At 48.8% G+C, this 14,680-nt stretch overlaps 1 protein-coding gene across 4 annotated transcripts in view; it reads left to right on the forward strand.

The window, feature by feature from the left end:
- ABCC1 (ATP binding cassette subfamily C member 1 (ABCC1 blood group)) overlaps window positions 1-14,680 on the forward strand; it is a 152,424-nt gene that overhangs the window by 59,318 nt on the left and 78,426 nt on the right. For all 4 annotated transcript variants that reach the window (XM_061401216.1, XM_061401214.1, XM_061401213.1 and 1 more), the window contains exons 6-7: window positions 9,469-9,530; window positions 11,259-11,390. In XM_061401216.1, coding sequence (XP_061257200.1) covers window positions 9,469-9,530; window positions 11,259-11,390 — 194 coding nt within the window. The remainder of the gene's footprint in view (window positions 1-9,468; window positions 9,531-11,258; window positions 11,391-14,680) is intronic.

The following is a 14,680-nucleotide window of genomic DNA, read 5'->3' on the forward strand; positions in this document are numbered from 1 at the left end:
GCTAGATTGCCTACAAGTTAACATTTTGCTAAACTTGTTTTTATCACGTATCTGTCTAGCCAGCCAGCCGGCTAAGATTTTTGGTATTTAAAACTGACCTTGAAATAACACCAGTATCCTTCATCCGCACACCTAACTATGCGAATCATTAGCCAGAACTCAATATCTCTTTATGGTTCTATTTTGGGTTTTTTTTTTTTTTCTTCTTCCTTCAAGTAAAATTACATAGTGACATTCCTGAATCTTAAGTTACCCATTTGATGAGTTCTGACAAATGATAACTCAAATTCCTGTCGAGACAGAATATCCCTGGAGCCCCAGGAAGTCCCCTCCTGTTCCTTCATGCCAGCCCTACCCCTTGCAGCCCAGAGGCCACTGCTGGGCATAGACTGTTAATGAGAACATGGGAAACTCCATTTCTAATTCCTTTCTCCACCGTTTAGTACTTCATTGTGCCAGGGGCTCTGCTGGGCTCTGAGTACCTAGAAATGAACAGACCTTGACCACCCCAAAGGAGAGATGGAGGAGGAGGCAGAGGGCCAATAAGCCAGCGCTGTGGGATGGATAGAGGGTTCCCAGGCAGGGAAGTGCTGGGGGCTATGGAGGAGCAAGGAGCCAGTGGTCCTGAAGTCAGCCCGGGGCCCCAGAGCCGGCATCCAGATGAGGGGATGCCTCGGGCCAGTAGGGTAGAAGGCTGGAAGATGGATGGGAAGGTTCTCCTGCTGGTGGAAACAGCATGTCCACAGGCCCAGCGGTGTGATGGAATCTGTGGGTGTTTGGGAACTGCATGGCCTTCTGCTTGGCTAAGTCAGGGGAGCCAGGGAGCTGAGCATGAAAGATCAAGGGTAGAATTGAGTGTCACCATATGGACTTGGAATTATAATCTGAGGGAAAGTTTCTCAGCTGGAGGTGGGTGACACACTCAGGTTGGAAGATCCCTCTTCTTTTGGATGATCCCTCTGGCTGAAAGGAGGGTGCAGGAGGCTGGTGGCACCTACGGCACCATTACCGGAGCCCAGGCAGGTTGAGAGGAATGCTGTCCCGAAGAGTGACCCTGTTCAAAAGCCGAGGAAAGAAAACGGACAAGTTCATGGGAAAAGCACACGTGGTGTGTGTGCTATGGTAGAAGAAACTGTGGTCCTGAGCCTGGAGGAGATTTGCATAGCTGAGAAGCAGCAGAACGAACAAAGAACACCAGTGTCACACACTGTATCACCAGATTTCTTACTGTCAGACGTTCGGGTGGTTCTAATCAATAATAGCAGCCTTGTGTTAATAAAATTAATTTATTTAATCCTCACAGCAACCCAGCGTTGAGGTAGAACTATGAGTCTCCCCCCATTTTACAGATGGGAACGCTGAGTTCAGGGTGGTGTAGTGTCACCTAAGTTCATAGGGCTGGATCGGGGGGTGAGCCCTTCATACCTGAGCAGGCTTCAGCATCACCTGGAGGGCTTGTTACAACTCAGATCATTGCTGGGTACCCCCTGCCCCGCAGAGCTTCTGAGTCAGTCGGTCTGGGTGGAGCCCAAGCCTTTCTGTTTCTAACAACCCCCCAGGCCCGCAGATGCTGGTGATGAGGCGGGGTTTGAGAACCTCTGGTCTGAGCCACACTGCTGCTCACGCATCTCTTACGGCTGGGCATTTAGGCATGCCGAGTGGAGTCCTCTGCAGAAAACTGAACTAAAAAGCAGAATCAAAACCAGAAAGGCGGGGGCACCCAGAGAGTTTCTGATGGAAAGAGCTGAGGGCTGAGGGCCCCACACAGGGTCTTCCGAGCGGCCTGTGCGAGGTCATGGGGGACCAGTTCCCAGAACCAGCGCCTGGGGCTGTTGTGCCAAATTAGTTTAAACCTCCCGTGCCAGGTAAAGATGCCAAAGAACAGCTCCCTCTGTATGAACAGCTTATTCCTCTTCATCCACCTTCACCTGAGTTAATCTCGTTTTCACTGAACGGGGGATCGGTCATTAATAAGCCTCCTTCCTCCTGGGACAGCAGTTCCTCCATTTTAGTCTCAGAGGCCCATAAGCCCCAAGCCAACATCCTTGCCTTCTCCACTTTGTGGATTAGAGCAGAAAGCTCTGCTTGGTTTCAGCTGAATGAAGTGCTGCTCGGATCCTTGGCCAGCAGCCCTTCTTTTTTTTTCTTCTTCTTTAACGATCAGTTCTTGATTACTTCAGACCTCTGATTATGTTATCACATAAGGCCTCTCGTGTCAGATAGGGACTTCCAGAAACCGGCTCCCAAATTACGTAATTTCTTGTCTGGTGATGGGACCCGTTGTCCGCCCAGTGTGATCTGAAAGTCTATGTCTGGATCCAGGGGGAGGGAGCAGGGCTGGGGAGAGGAACTTGGGGACACTCCCAGATGCTGCAGCTTAGAAACTGAAATGCTCCTGTTGCTGACCCAGCCTCACCTTCCTCTGGGCTGGGGGGAAGGCGGGGTTGACTCTCCCAGGGTAGAATTTGTACTAGTCAGAGTGAGCAGTAATCTCTGCCCCTGGGCCGTCGTCACTCCCGGTGGTCTCAGGTAGGACTCCCTCTGGGCACAGTTGGGTATAAAGGGGTTGAATTCATCTCCACTTATGCAGCCTTCTCCCCTCCCCCACCCCCAGTTTTATTGAGGAATATTTGACATACATCTGTGATTTAGCTTAAGGTGTGCAACATTGATGGTTTCATATACATATATTGTGAAATGATTACTATAGTAGGTTTAATTACCATCTGTTGTCTAATACAGACAGAAGAAAAGGAAAAGAAAAAAGCAGGTTTTTGGGGGGCTGATCTACACCAACCAGGATCCTTGCGTGGCTTACAGGATCTTAGTCCCCCAACCAGAGATTGAACCCAGGCCCTCAGTGAAATCACAGAGTCCTAACCATTGGACCTCCAGGGGATTCCCCCCAAAAGCAGCTTTCCTGGTGGCTCAGATGGTAAAGAATCTGCTTGCAATGCAGGAGACCCAGGTTCAATCCCTGGGTTGGGAAGATCCCCTGGAGGAGGAAATGGCAACCCACTCCAGTATTCTTGCCTGGAGAATCCCCATGGACAGAGGAGCTTGGCGGGCTACAGTCTATGGGGTTGCAAAGAATCGAACACGACTGAGTGACTAACACTAAATTTATAAATGTTGAGACCAAGACTGAATACTTCCACCTCTCCTTCCTCATCCTCTCCTCCCAATTTTATCATATGTTAAATTATATCACTAACTAGTGTTTCCAGCATTATAGCAATTGTAAATATTTTTCAATGGCAGAACCGACTGGAGTCCTGTGTCTACATGTCCTTTTTTAAACCGGAAGTATAATTGACCCACAACACTGTCAGTTCTAGATGCACGTCATAGTGATTCACTTACTATATGTTTACAAAACTATCGTTATAAGTCTGCTGCTGCTGCTGCTAAGTCACTTCAGTTGTGTCTGACTCTGTGAGACCCCGTAGACGGCAGCCCACCAGGCTCCCCCGTCTCTGGGATTCTCCAGGCAAGAACACTGGAGTGGGTTGCCATTTCCTTCTCCAATGAATGAAAGTAAAAAGTGAAAGTGAAGTCGCTCAGTCGTGTCTGACTCTTAGCGACCCCATGGACTGCAGCCTACCAGGCTCCTCCATCCATGGGATTTTCCAGGCAAGAGTACTGGTGTGGGGTGCCATTACCTTCTCGGCGTTATAAGTCTAGGTTGGTTCATTCTTTTTTTTTTTTTTCTTAAACATTTATTTTAATACCCTCCTCACCCCCCAAATTGGGACAGGCCAGAACAGTCTGGGCTGGGTTTAATTTTAAATTAATACACATTTTTTTTTTTTTGTCATTGTTTAAATCAACATTGTGGCAATAAGGGATTATCCTTGGAAAAAGTGAAACCCATGTTAACAAAAGACATCAGGGAAGAACTCCACTTAGTGATTCACTGGCTACTTACAAGTCTCCTTGCTGTTCTCTGAAACTCTGCATTCAGCTGGGTATATCTTCCCCTTTCTCCTTTGCCTTTCACTTCTTTTCTCGGCTATTTGTAAGGGCTCCTCAGACAACCACTTTGCCTTCTTGTGTTTCTTTTTCTTGGGGATGCTTTTGGTCACCACCTCCTGTACAGTATTACCAACCTACGTTTCATGCGCTCTGTGTACCAGATCTAGTCCCTTGAATCTATTTGTCAGCTCCACTGGATACTCATAAGGAATTTGATTTAGGTGATATCTGAATGGCCTAGTAGATTTCTGTACTTTCTTCAATTTGAGCCTGAATATTGCAATAAGATCTGTATAGTCAAAACTCTGGTTTTTCCAGTAGTCATGTATGGATGTGGTAGTTGGACCATAAAGAGGCCTGAGTGCTAAAGAATTAATGCCTTTTAAATGTGGTGCTGGAGAAGACTATTGAGAGTCCCTTGAACAGCAGGGAGATCAAACCAGTCAATCCTAAAGGAAATCAGTCCTGAATATTCATGGGAAGGACTGATGCTGAAGCTGAAGCTCCAGTACTTGGGCCACCTGCTGTGAAGAACCGACTCACTGGAAAAGACCCTGATACTGGGAAAGATTGAGGGCAAGAGGAGAAGGGGGTGACAAAGGATGAGATGGTTGGATGGCATCATCGATTCAATAAACATGAATCTGAGCAAACTCAGAGAGAGAGTGAAGGACCAGGAAACCTGGTGTGCTGCAGTTCATGGGGATGCAAAGAGTCAGACTCAACTTAGCGACTGAATGGTAACAACAGCTTACAAGTTGGACTTATCCATGCAGTGGAAAGAGGCTTTGCCCAGACTCACTCAAGCCCAGTTAGTTCCAACCAGGCCCTAGAACTAAAAAGAGCAAGAAGAGAGGGCATCGCTTCTTTAGGATGAGGGCAGAAAAAGTAGCTCGCCAAATAAGATCCTACAGCTTTCCTCCTAAGGACTTGGGGGAAAGGAGGCAGGAGCTTAGAGGGAAGGCTTAGAGATGCAACATTCCATCCTAGGCTGTTTCATTCCTGATCCACATCCAGGCTTGCCTGATCGCAAAGGAATGGCAGGATTTGTGAGGCCCCTGGGCATAGAAGTCTGACACCCTGACAGTTTGCACTGGGGTCTCTATGCAAGTTGGAGAAAGGCACCTGGGGACCCCCCTGGCAGTTCAATACTTACGACTCTGTGCTCCCACTGCAGAGAGCATGGGTTCCAGCTCTGGTTGAGAAACTAAGATGCTACATGCCGTGTGGTGCAGCCAAAAAGAAAAAAAAATTTTTTTTTAATTAGAAAAAGGTGTCTGGCCCCCCCAGGTAGGTGAATTTGAGAAAGGCCCTGCATCCTTCCCGCTAATGCAGTCCCCCCTCCCTCACCCCCCCTGCCCCCCACGTCCAGGCACCGGCTGAACTTCAGCCCCACCTGCCCCCTTGGCTGGGCATCTTTGTGCAGGGCTGACCCTGTGTTGATGCCAAGACCGAAAGAAGCTGCATTTGAGCTCCAGTTCCTCTCTTTAAGAATCACCATCTTTAACGTCATGAGGTCTGATGTAAGCAGGGGTTAGCCAACTTTTTCTGTAAAGAGGTAGATGGTAGATAGTTGTAGACTACACGGTCTCTGTTGCAAGTACTTAGTTCAGCTGTAGCTCAGAAGCAGATATGAACAGTACGGAAATGAATGGGCATCACCATGTCCAAATAAAACTATTTTGTAAGCGGCTGGACTGTGGGCCTGAGTTTGCCAGTCTTGACATGAAACATCTGCTTGGTATGTCAGGGTCTGCAGGAAACGGTGGACTTGTTACTGGGGTTACCATTAGAATTAATGTTAATACTGCTAATGTCATCGCTTGAGCTTTTACTCTGTGCCAGGAACTGTCCTGAGTACTTCACAGGCTTTATCTCCTTTACTCTCACCATCACCAAGTAACATGGCCCAGGCCCCTCAGCCAGTAAGTGGCAGGGCTGGGATTCAAACCGCCTTCCAATCACCTTGCTCCGTGTTGCTTCACCTCTGGGTGCCTCCTACCCTGGTGCCCGCCCTCCCCCTCCCCACCAGGCCTTGTTTTGTGTTGTTCTCCTCATAGCTTTGACCATTTATCTTTATATATTTATTTGCATCCCTGGTAGCTCAGACGGTAAAGCATCTGCCTACAATGAGGGAGACCTGGGTTCGATCCCTGGGTCAGGAAGATCTCCTGGAGAAGGAAACGGCAACCCACTCCAGTATTCATGCCTGGAAAATCCCATGGACCTAGGAGTCTGGTGGGCTACAATCCATGGGGTTGCAAAGAGTCAGACATGACTGAGCGACTTCTCTGTGTGTGTGTGTGGGTGTGTGTTGCTTACTGTCCTGGAGGTGATATAGGGCGAGGACCTCACTGTCTGGTCTTGGATGTAATGATATTTAGCCATCTCCTGGCATATAAGCAGGCCCGCCCTCAGTATTTGTCTAAGAAATAACTGAGTCATTGTCCCAAGCATCTCCTTCTCTCTCTGCCAGCTTTCTTCAGGGGCAGGAACTAGGCGATAGCTGAAGTGCATTTGTGACTCCTTGATAACCTGCCCACTTCCGGGGGATAAAAAAACAGCCTGCAAAGCAAATACCACCACCTCCTCCGGAAATAATGCTGCGGGCTTGGGTTGGAAAAATTGCAGCTTCCATACTGTCCCAAGGAGCTCATTCTTCCTGGGAGTCTCCTGGGGGAGGCTGAGCAGTGTGACTCACCTGACTCCCATTTCCCAGGTGTGAAAACTGAGACTCTGGGGTGAAAGGACTTGCCCAGGGCCATGTAGGTAGAAAGTGCAGGGTTGGGGGATTCAAACTCAGGGCCATCTAGCTTTTGGTTGGTTCGGAATGTAGGTCTGTGGGCCAGCTGCATCTGATGAAAGGTACCCTGATGCCAGGCTCCCACCCCCAGAGAGGGTGATCTAGTTGGTCAGGGCACCTGTGTTTATGACACTCCCCAGGTGATTCTGGGACAGATAGTACTAGTGAAGCCCGGTGGTTCTCAGCTCAGGCTTCATATTTGACTCATTGGGGAAGATTTTCATGATAGAAACTTTCAGCTGTGTGCAACAGTGGACAGCATGGTATAATGAGTGCCATGGACTATTTAATTTATTTATTTAAAATTTTTTTTTTTTTCCCGCCCTCCCTCCCTCCCTCCGGCCCGCGCTGCGCGCTCCGCGCTCTAATTTATTTATTTAAAATTTTTACCTGCCATGGACTATTTACCCTGCATCACATGTAAACATTTCATTAGGTATCTGCAACAGATAAGGAATTTAAAATTTTTTAAACATTTTATTTTGAAATAATTTGACCCACAAAAAGTTACAAAAATGGTGTTGTTCTTGTATACCCTTCTCCAGCTTTCCACAATAATATCTGAGAGATAAGGATTTTAAGTAATACAACAATGGTACCATTATATGGCCTAACAACTTACTAATTCCTTAATATCACCAAGTATTCCAGAAATGCACTGTGGTGCAGAGTGGTGCGGCCTCTTACGTGGCATTGTTCCTTCTCCACCTGATAGCTGAACCATTTTACGCAAAGACATGTCCCCTCATCTCTTTCGTTACCCTGTGTTGTCATAGACAAATGCTTGTTTCTTTCCTTCTGTTTTCAAAACAGTGACTTGGTTCTCTAGTATGTTTTCATCACTGACACCAAGAGGTTTTCCTTCTCTTCCAGTATCAAGGTGCGCTTGTATATTTAAAATGTGATGCGTCTCAATCCTTTTGCCTTACTGTCTGTATTGCAGCTCAAATGGTCCCTTTCTGGGCTCGTGAGAGCCACTTCTGGTTGCATCTGAGGTTTTTTACCTACCCTTGTCTTGTTGGGTGTGACAAGATATTCTGGGCTTATCTTGTACATTTCCTGCCCAGCTACTTGGCCAAGGAGACTGGGAGCTGAAAACAAAAACAAGAATTCAAGTATCTGGACCCACCCCAAACCAGCTAAACCAGGAGTCTCTGGGGAGCGGGGCAGATATAGTGCATTGTCTGAGTGCCCCCAGCCAGGGTGGACAACCGCTTGGGTAGAATGTGTTTCCTCTTCAGTCTCTCTAGTTTCTTTATTTTTTTTTTTAGGATTTTAAAAATATCTTTATTGAATTTGTTACAATATCATTTCTGTTTTATGTTTTGATATTTTGGGCCACTAAGCATGTGGCATTTTTGTTCCCCGAGAGGGATGGAACCCACACCCCCACATTGAAAGGCAAAGTCTTAACCACTGGACCTCCAGGGAAGTCCCTCTCCAGCATCTTATCTCTGCACAATTCTGGGGCGGAGAGCAACGTCCTTGGCTGGTGATCTCGTCGTTAGTCTGGTGACCCCACCTTCGCCAATGCTCGTGTCCCCAGATTTAGACTTGAACGTATCAGCCCTCATGTGCAATCCCAAAGGCTCTGTCTGAGGGCCTTGCCTGTGTGGCCCTGAACTGGAGCATCTTTGTGGCTCTGGAAAAGAGGTTCTTTGAAAGCTTGCTTAGAATCTGTTGACGACTTCCTGTTGCCCTTGGGATGGAGACCAAAATCCCTTATGTGGCTTCCAGTGTAGACTGACCACAGCTTCCAGTGTAGACTGCTCAGGCCCCCTCTTGTTTGCTGGAGCCCACTGTGCTCCCCTCTGCCTCGGGGCCTCTGTACACATCAGTTGCTCTGCTGGGACCACCTCACATCTCCCCCTTCACTTAGTCATCCTCTCCTCACTTTGCAGACCCCAGCTTGAATGCCTTCCCTGACCTCCATCAACTGGATCAGCCCAATGAGGTCCCAGTGATCGCACTGGTCATACTGACCTGCCTCTGGGATGTAATCCTTGTCACAGTTGTGGTTTTGAATTTGTTCACATGATTGATTAATGTTTCTCTCTCCAGACCCTGACTATTTGGGACTCATGTTCTGTCTCCACCGCTTCCAGCTCTGGCACCCTGGGCAAGGCTTTTCATCTCTCTGCCCCTCGGTGTCCTTAACTACAGAATGGAGACGATGCCTTTATCTAGTTCCTAGTGTGATTATGGGGCTTCCCTGGTGGCTCAGACGGTAAAGCGTCTGCCTGCAATGCCGGAGACCCGGGTTCGTTTCCTGGGTCGGGAAAGATTAAAAGAGATCATTTTCATAAAACATGTAAAACAGAACTGTTACTAGCTAGCAGAGGGTGTTAGCAGTTGGCCTGGATTAGGGTTATGTCTGTTAGTTCAGATTTGTGTATAGTAGGTGCTCAGAAGATACTTGTAGAATGAGTGAGTGAATGAATGAAAGAAAGAGGAATAGAGGTCATACCAGGTTCTGTGAGGATACGAGATAATGCTAGTACTTTGTGCCTGCCACTTTGTAGATGCTCAATAAATATTGGTGGAATAAATGAATGGACTAATAAATGAATGAACCATTGGCCCACTGGGAGGACCAGGGAGCTGGCTGCTCCCTGCCTGGAGCTGACATAGACGAGAAGTTTAACCTATCATTTCCTCTGGGTTCCCCACCCTGTGCTCTCTTTCCATAGAATCCTTGCCCGGAATCCAGTGCCTCCTTCCTTTCCAGGATCACCTTCTGGTGGATCACAGGGTAAGTCCTGGCCCCAAAACCTTGGGCGGGTGCTGGGCCACCAGTGTGCAGCTCTCCCTCCCTTGCGCTTTCCGACAGGGATGTGTCCTGAATGTGTGTGCCCTGGGCATGGGTCTCAGAGACACCGACCCTGAGCCCACAGTCATGTGATACGGTATAAATAACTCGGCCTGGGCAAGAAACTGCACGCTCCTGGCTCAACTTCAGATTTGGTTGTTTTTGTTTTGCACTGGGTGTAATTATTATCATTATTCCCCTTCCCCCCCGAGATAAATAATGTTCGCGCTGCCCCCGCCCCCCCCCGCCACCCCCTGAAATAAATAACATAGGAAAAGGGGGTGACAGGAGTGTGTTTGGACCAGTAGCAGCAGAGGCGCCGCCACCCGCAGCTCAGCCCGCTGCCTGCTCGGCCTCCTTTTGTCTGCATGTTGTTTTCTTCACATTGTCATCATCTTACTGGGGGTTATTTAAATCCCTCCTTCTCCCCCAAGCATTTTTCCCTTGTCTTTATGAACTTTTTACACTCTTAATTTAGTGTTTTTCTTAACTGTTTTTCAATTGCTCTTAAAGAAGAGCTCTGGGACAGTTGATGGCGTTTGGACATGGCCTGCAGGTCACGCCAGCCAAGCTCATGTTTCTGATTTTGGTCACTGTCCTCTGGTGATATCAGAGCGTGTCCTTTCTCTTAGGGGGATACACACTGATATTTAGGGGTGAAGGTGTGGAGGGTCTGCAGCCTCCTCTGAAATGGTTCAGAAAAAAGATAGAGGCATACTTCATTACGCTTCCCAGCTACCGTGTTTTTTCCAAATTGAAGCTTGGTAGCCACCTTGTGTCCAATGAGCCTGTTGGCACCCTTTCCCCATCAGCTTTCGCTCACTTTGTGTCTCTGTGTCACATTTTGGTAATTCTCACAATCTTTCAAACGTTTTCATCATTATTATATTTATTATGGTCATCTGTGATCCTTGCTATTCTTACTGGATTTGCTGAAGGCTCAGATGATGCTTAACTTGGCATTTTTTAGCAATACAGAATTTTTAAGCTCTGTATGTTACTTTTTAGACATAATGCTAGCGTAAATATAACTGTAGTGTGGGAAACCAAAAAAATTCTTGTGACTCGATTTACTGTGATATTCACTTTATCGTGGTGGCCTGAAACCGCACCTATTAGTATCTCCGACATCCGCCTTGTATGTGTTCGCACACATGTGTATCTAGAGACAGAGACAGATAGCAGCACATGTGAAATGTTAACAGTCGTGAGCTTGGTGAAGGGTCAACAGGAATTCTTTGTACAGTTCCTATGGTTTTTCTGTGAATTTGAAATCTTTCAAAATAACAAGTTAAAATACTAAGTTTCCCCTTTTATAATGAAAGTGTTCAAAGCAGAAAGACTAGGCTAATAAACCTTAAACTCATCACCAAATATAATGATGGGTAATGCTCTGCGATATTAGCCTTAAAATTTTTTTTGGAAAGTAAATTAGAAACATCCTGCTACTTTCCTCCTAAATACTCTGTATGTTTGTCTAAAAATGAGGCCGTTTTTCCTGGGGGATCTAACGGAATTAGCAGTAATGATGCCATGTGCCCACATGTCCATTCATACTGAGATTTCCCTGATCACGGCTGCCTGCGGTTGTGTGGGCCACGGTAGCAGGGAGGGCCATCGTGTCATCTCCTTCTGACTCTCATCGCCTCCCCTCTTGTGTTTTGGCCACAGGATGATGGTCCGGGGCTACCGCCAGCCCCTGGAGAGCACCGACCTCTGGTCCCTGAATAAGGAGGACACGTCAGAACAAGTTGTGCCCGTCTTGGTAAAGAACTGGAAGAAGGAATGTGCCAAGTCCAGAAAGTAAGTGCCAGGCACCCGGCCACGGGCGAGCCGGACGCTCACTAGGTTGGCCTGGTAGCCCCGTCCCTCCACTGTGGCCCGGGATGGTCTCAGTGCCACCCCTCAAGTGTCATAGCCCTCGGCGGGCTGCTTCCCTTCCCAGAACCACGGTTTGCTCACCTGCGAATGGAGTGGAGTCCAACATGTAGCTCAGGCAATTTGGATAGAAAAGAAAAGAGAAAGACGTCAAGTGAGTGGATTCTGTTTGCCGCGACCCTCAGCGACCCCGTCCTCCCGGAGTTGTTTAGTTTCCTCCCCTTCTCTCTGAGCAGCTGGCATCCTGAGCGTTCTTACTGTTTTAAATGGTTCGGTTTAACACGCCAAATCAACTGCTTCTTGAGGTGTTCAGCTTAAGAAGCCCCAATTGAGAGTGATTTGGGCTGTACTGGATTTTTTTTTTTAACAGAGTTTTATTTTTTGGAGCGCTTTTAGGTTCGCAGCAGGTCTGAGCAGAAGCTGCAGAGTTGCACACACTCCTCCCCCGCCCGCTGTCAGGGTACCCCCACCAGAGGGGCACGTTGGTGACGGTCTATAAGACCACACTGAGTACGTGGTTTACATCACTGTTCACTCTCTGTCTTGGATTTCACACCCTCCCCCCTTGCAAGCTGTATGCCAACCCCAAGCTCTGTCATCTGGTTATTTTGGGAGTCAGGCGAGGGCCTCCCCAGCACGTATTGTGTCTTATTTCTTCAAACATAAGACGTTATCACCTGTGCTGTGCATCATTATGATGTCATCACCTGTGTGATGCGCCAAGGAAAAAGGAAAACAGCTGCCAGTTAAACCAGGATATGACACTGACTTAAGATGCATCCCGCGTCCAGAGAAGCCAGACGAGAACTCGCAAGGGACTCTGATGGCAGGGGATGGTGTCAGAATGGCCACCTCCCGTGGTCATTATGGGATGGCGCCCACCTTGGAGCGCTGGCTGCCGAGGCCCAGCCTGGTTGCGTGCACGTGTGCTAAGTCGCTTCATTTGTGTCCGATTCTTTGTAGCCCTGTGGATTGTAGCCTGCTCGGCTCCTTTGGCCGTAAGATTCTCTAGGCAAGAATACTGGGGTAGGTTGCCGTGCCCTCCTCCAAGGGATCTTCCCTACCCAGGGATCAAACCCACGTCTCTGGCGTCTCCTGCATTGTTTACCACTTGTGCCCCCTGGGAAGCCCCAAGCCTGGTGCACAGCCCCACAGAGCAGCTGGCCTCCCAGGAGAGGAACCCCGGCTCTCCCAATTCCTTACCTTTTGCAGGAACGCCCAAGCTCCAGGTCTTCAATCTGCATCAGGCCGTGGGTGGGGAATGTGGGACACTGATGCTGCTGGCCACCAGGACATCAGCAGAGGACCTTGTGACTGTCTGCAGTGGCCATGAACAGAGGAGACGTTGTTTCCTGGGAGGTGGGTTGAGCTGAGCCTCTGTGGCCTTCGTGGTGAGGAGGTGCTCTGTGCACATGTGGCTCTGGCTGGGCACCGTGTCTGTGACCCAGATGGAGGTTCTTGGGCATAGTTGGGGTTTCCGGTTCCCTTTGGCCTGGCCTGCAGCCTCCTCCCTGGTGAGAAGGTGTCTCCTTAGGCTTTTTCCCACCCGGGGTGGCAGGGGGTTCCCCCCCGGCTGTCCTCTGGGGCTCCGCCCGTGAGCCGGTTGCTGCAGCTGTGGGAGAGGTCAGCAAGGAGACTTGCTAGGAGGAGGACCGGCCTTGCAACGTGAAGCTCCATCACCGGCCTGGCCCTTGGTTGTTTCGTTCAGCAGATAGAGTTGCTGACTGCTGATGTGCTGAGCGTGGTTTTGGCCCTGGAGGTTAAGAGAGTGGAACGGGAGAGACAGGATCCTTGTCTGGTGGAACTTAGATTCCATGTGGGATCCAGGGCTTAAGGAGTCAAACACACCTTATGAGAAGCTGGAGAGAGCGTGAAATGAGATGATGAGATTAACAAGGAGGGGCCATGAGGGCCAGAGTGATCGGGAGCCAATACGGGTTGGGTGGTCAGGGGTGGCCCCTCTGAGTGGAGATTTGGTGTCGAAGGAGGGAGGGAGCTTTGCAAACGTGGGAAAGGGCTTTCCATTTGCAGGAATGGCTAGTGCCAAGGTCCTGAGGTAGAGGTGAGGTGGCGTGCTGACGGAGCAGCACAGGGCTTGTGTGGCTGAAGTGCAGTGAGAGGTGGGGAGAATGGGAGGAGAAAAAGCAAGAGAAGTATTTGCAGGGGTTCATAGGCTATGGAACTGGGCTAGGGTTTGATCCCAGATGTGGTGAGAAGACAGGTGGGCTTTTTGCAGGGCAGTGGCACATCCTCCGGGTCTTCCTTGTGGCATGTGAGATCTTAAATTGCGGCATGCAAACTCTTAGTTGCCGCACGTTGTGGGATCTAGTTGACTGATCAGGGATCGAAGCTGGGGCCCTTGCATGGGAAGTGTGGGGTCTTAGCCACTGGACCACCAGGGAAGCCCCCAGGTGTTCTGTTTTGTAACAACCAGTTGGGGTGCTCTGGGGATGGTGGATCGTGGGACGAGAATCGAGGGAGATGGGTCCCTGGCTCTACTCCTGGAGGTGTGAACCATGCCAGCATCTGTGACCCCTGGGGTGTGGGTGTAGGTGGGGAGAGTCTGCTGGGCTCCTGGGGAGCAGGGGACCAAGGCCTGGGCTGGAGGGCCGCCTTGGCATCTTGGGCTCAGGCCTCCGCCTCCTCTCCTCACCCCTGAGCGCCTCCTCTCAGGGCCAGGTCCTAGCTGCTTCCCCCACTCCCCTGACTTTTGGGTTTTAAAATCCAGTGGTTCATTGGGTTTCATCAGATGACTTTGAGTATAACAAAAAAAGAGTGGAAATTTCTCAACTTAACGGCCTCCCATAGATTAAGGCCACTCTGGACTATGGTTCCTGTTGGAACGACTATAAAATGATTTGGCAGCTCTGAAAAAGACTTGGGCAGTTTTTTAAAAAAAAAAAAAACTTAGGGACTTCCCTGGTGGTCCAGTGGTTAAGACTTCACCTTCCAGTGCAGGGGTGGGGTCCAGGTTTGATCCCTGGTCCAGGAGCTGGGAATCCCACATCCCTTGTGGCCAAAATACCAAAACATGAAACAGAAGCAATATTGTAACAAATTCAATAAGGAGTTTAAAAATGGTCCACATCAAAAAATATCTTTTTAATTTATTAATTTATTTTAATTGGAAGCTAATTACTTCACAGTATTGTGGTTTCTGCCTTACATCGACATGTATCAGCCACGGGAGTTAAACAGTTACGATACCAGCCAGC

The sequence above is a fragment of the Bos javanicus genome, chromosome 25 (assembly GCF_032452875.1).
Source record: "Bos javanicus breed banteng chromosome 25, ARS-OSU_banteng_1.0, whole genome shotgun sequence".
Lineage (NCBI taxonomy): Eukaryota > Metazoa > Chordata > Mammalia > Artiodactyla > Bovidae > Bos > Bos javanicus.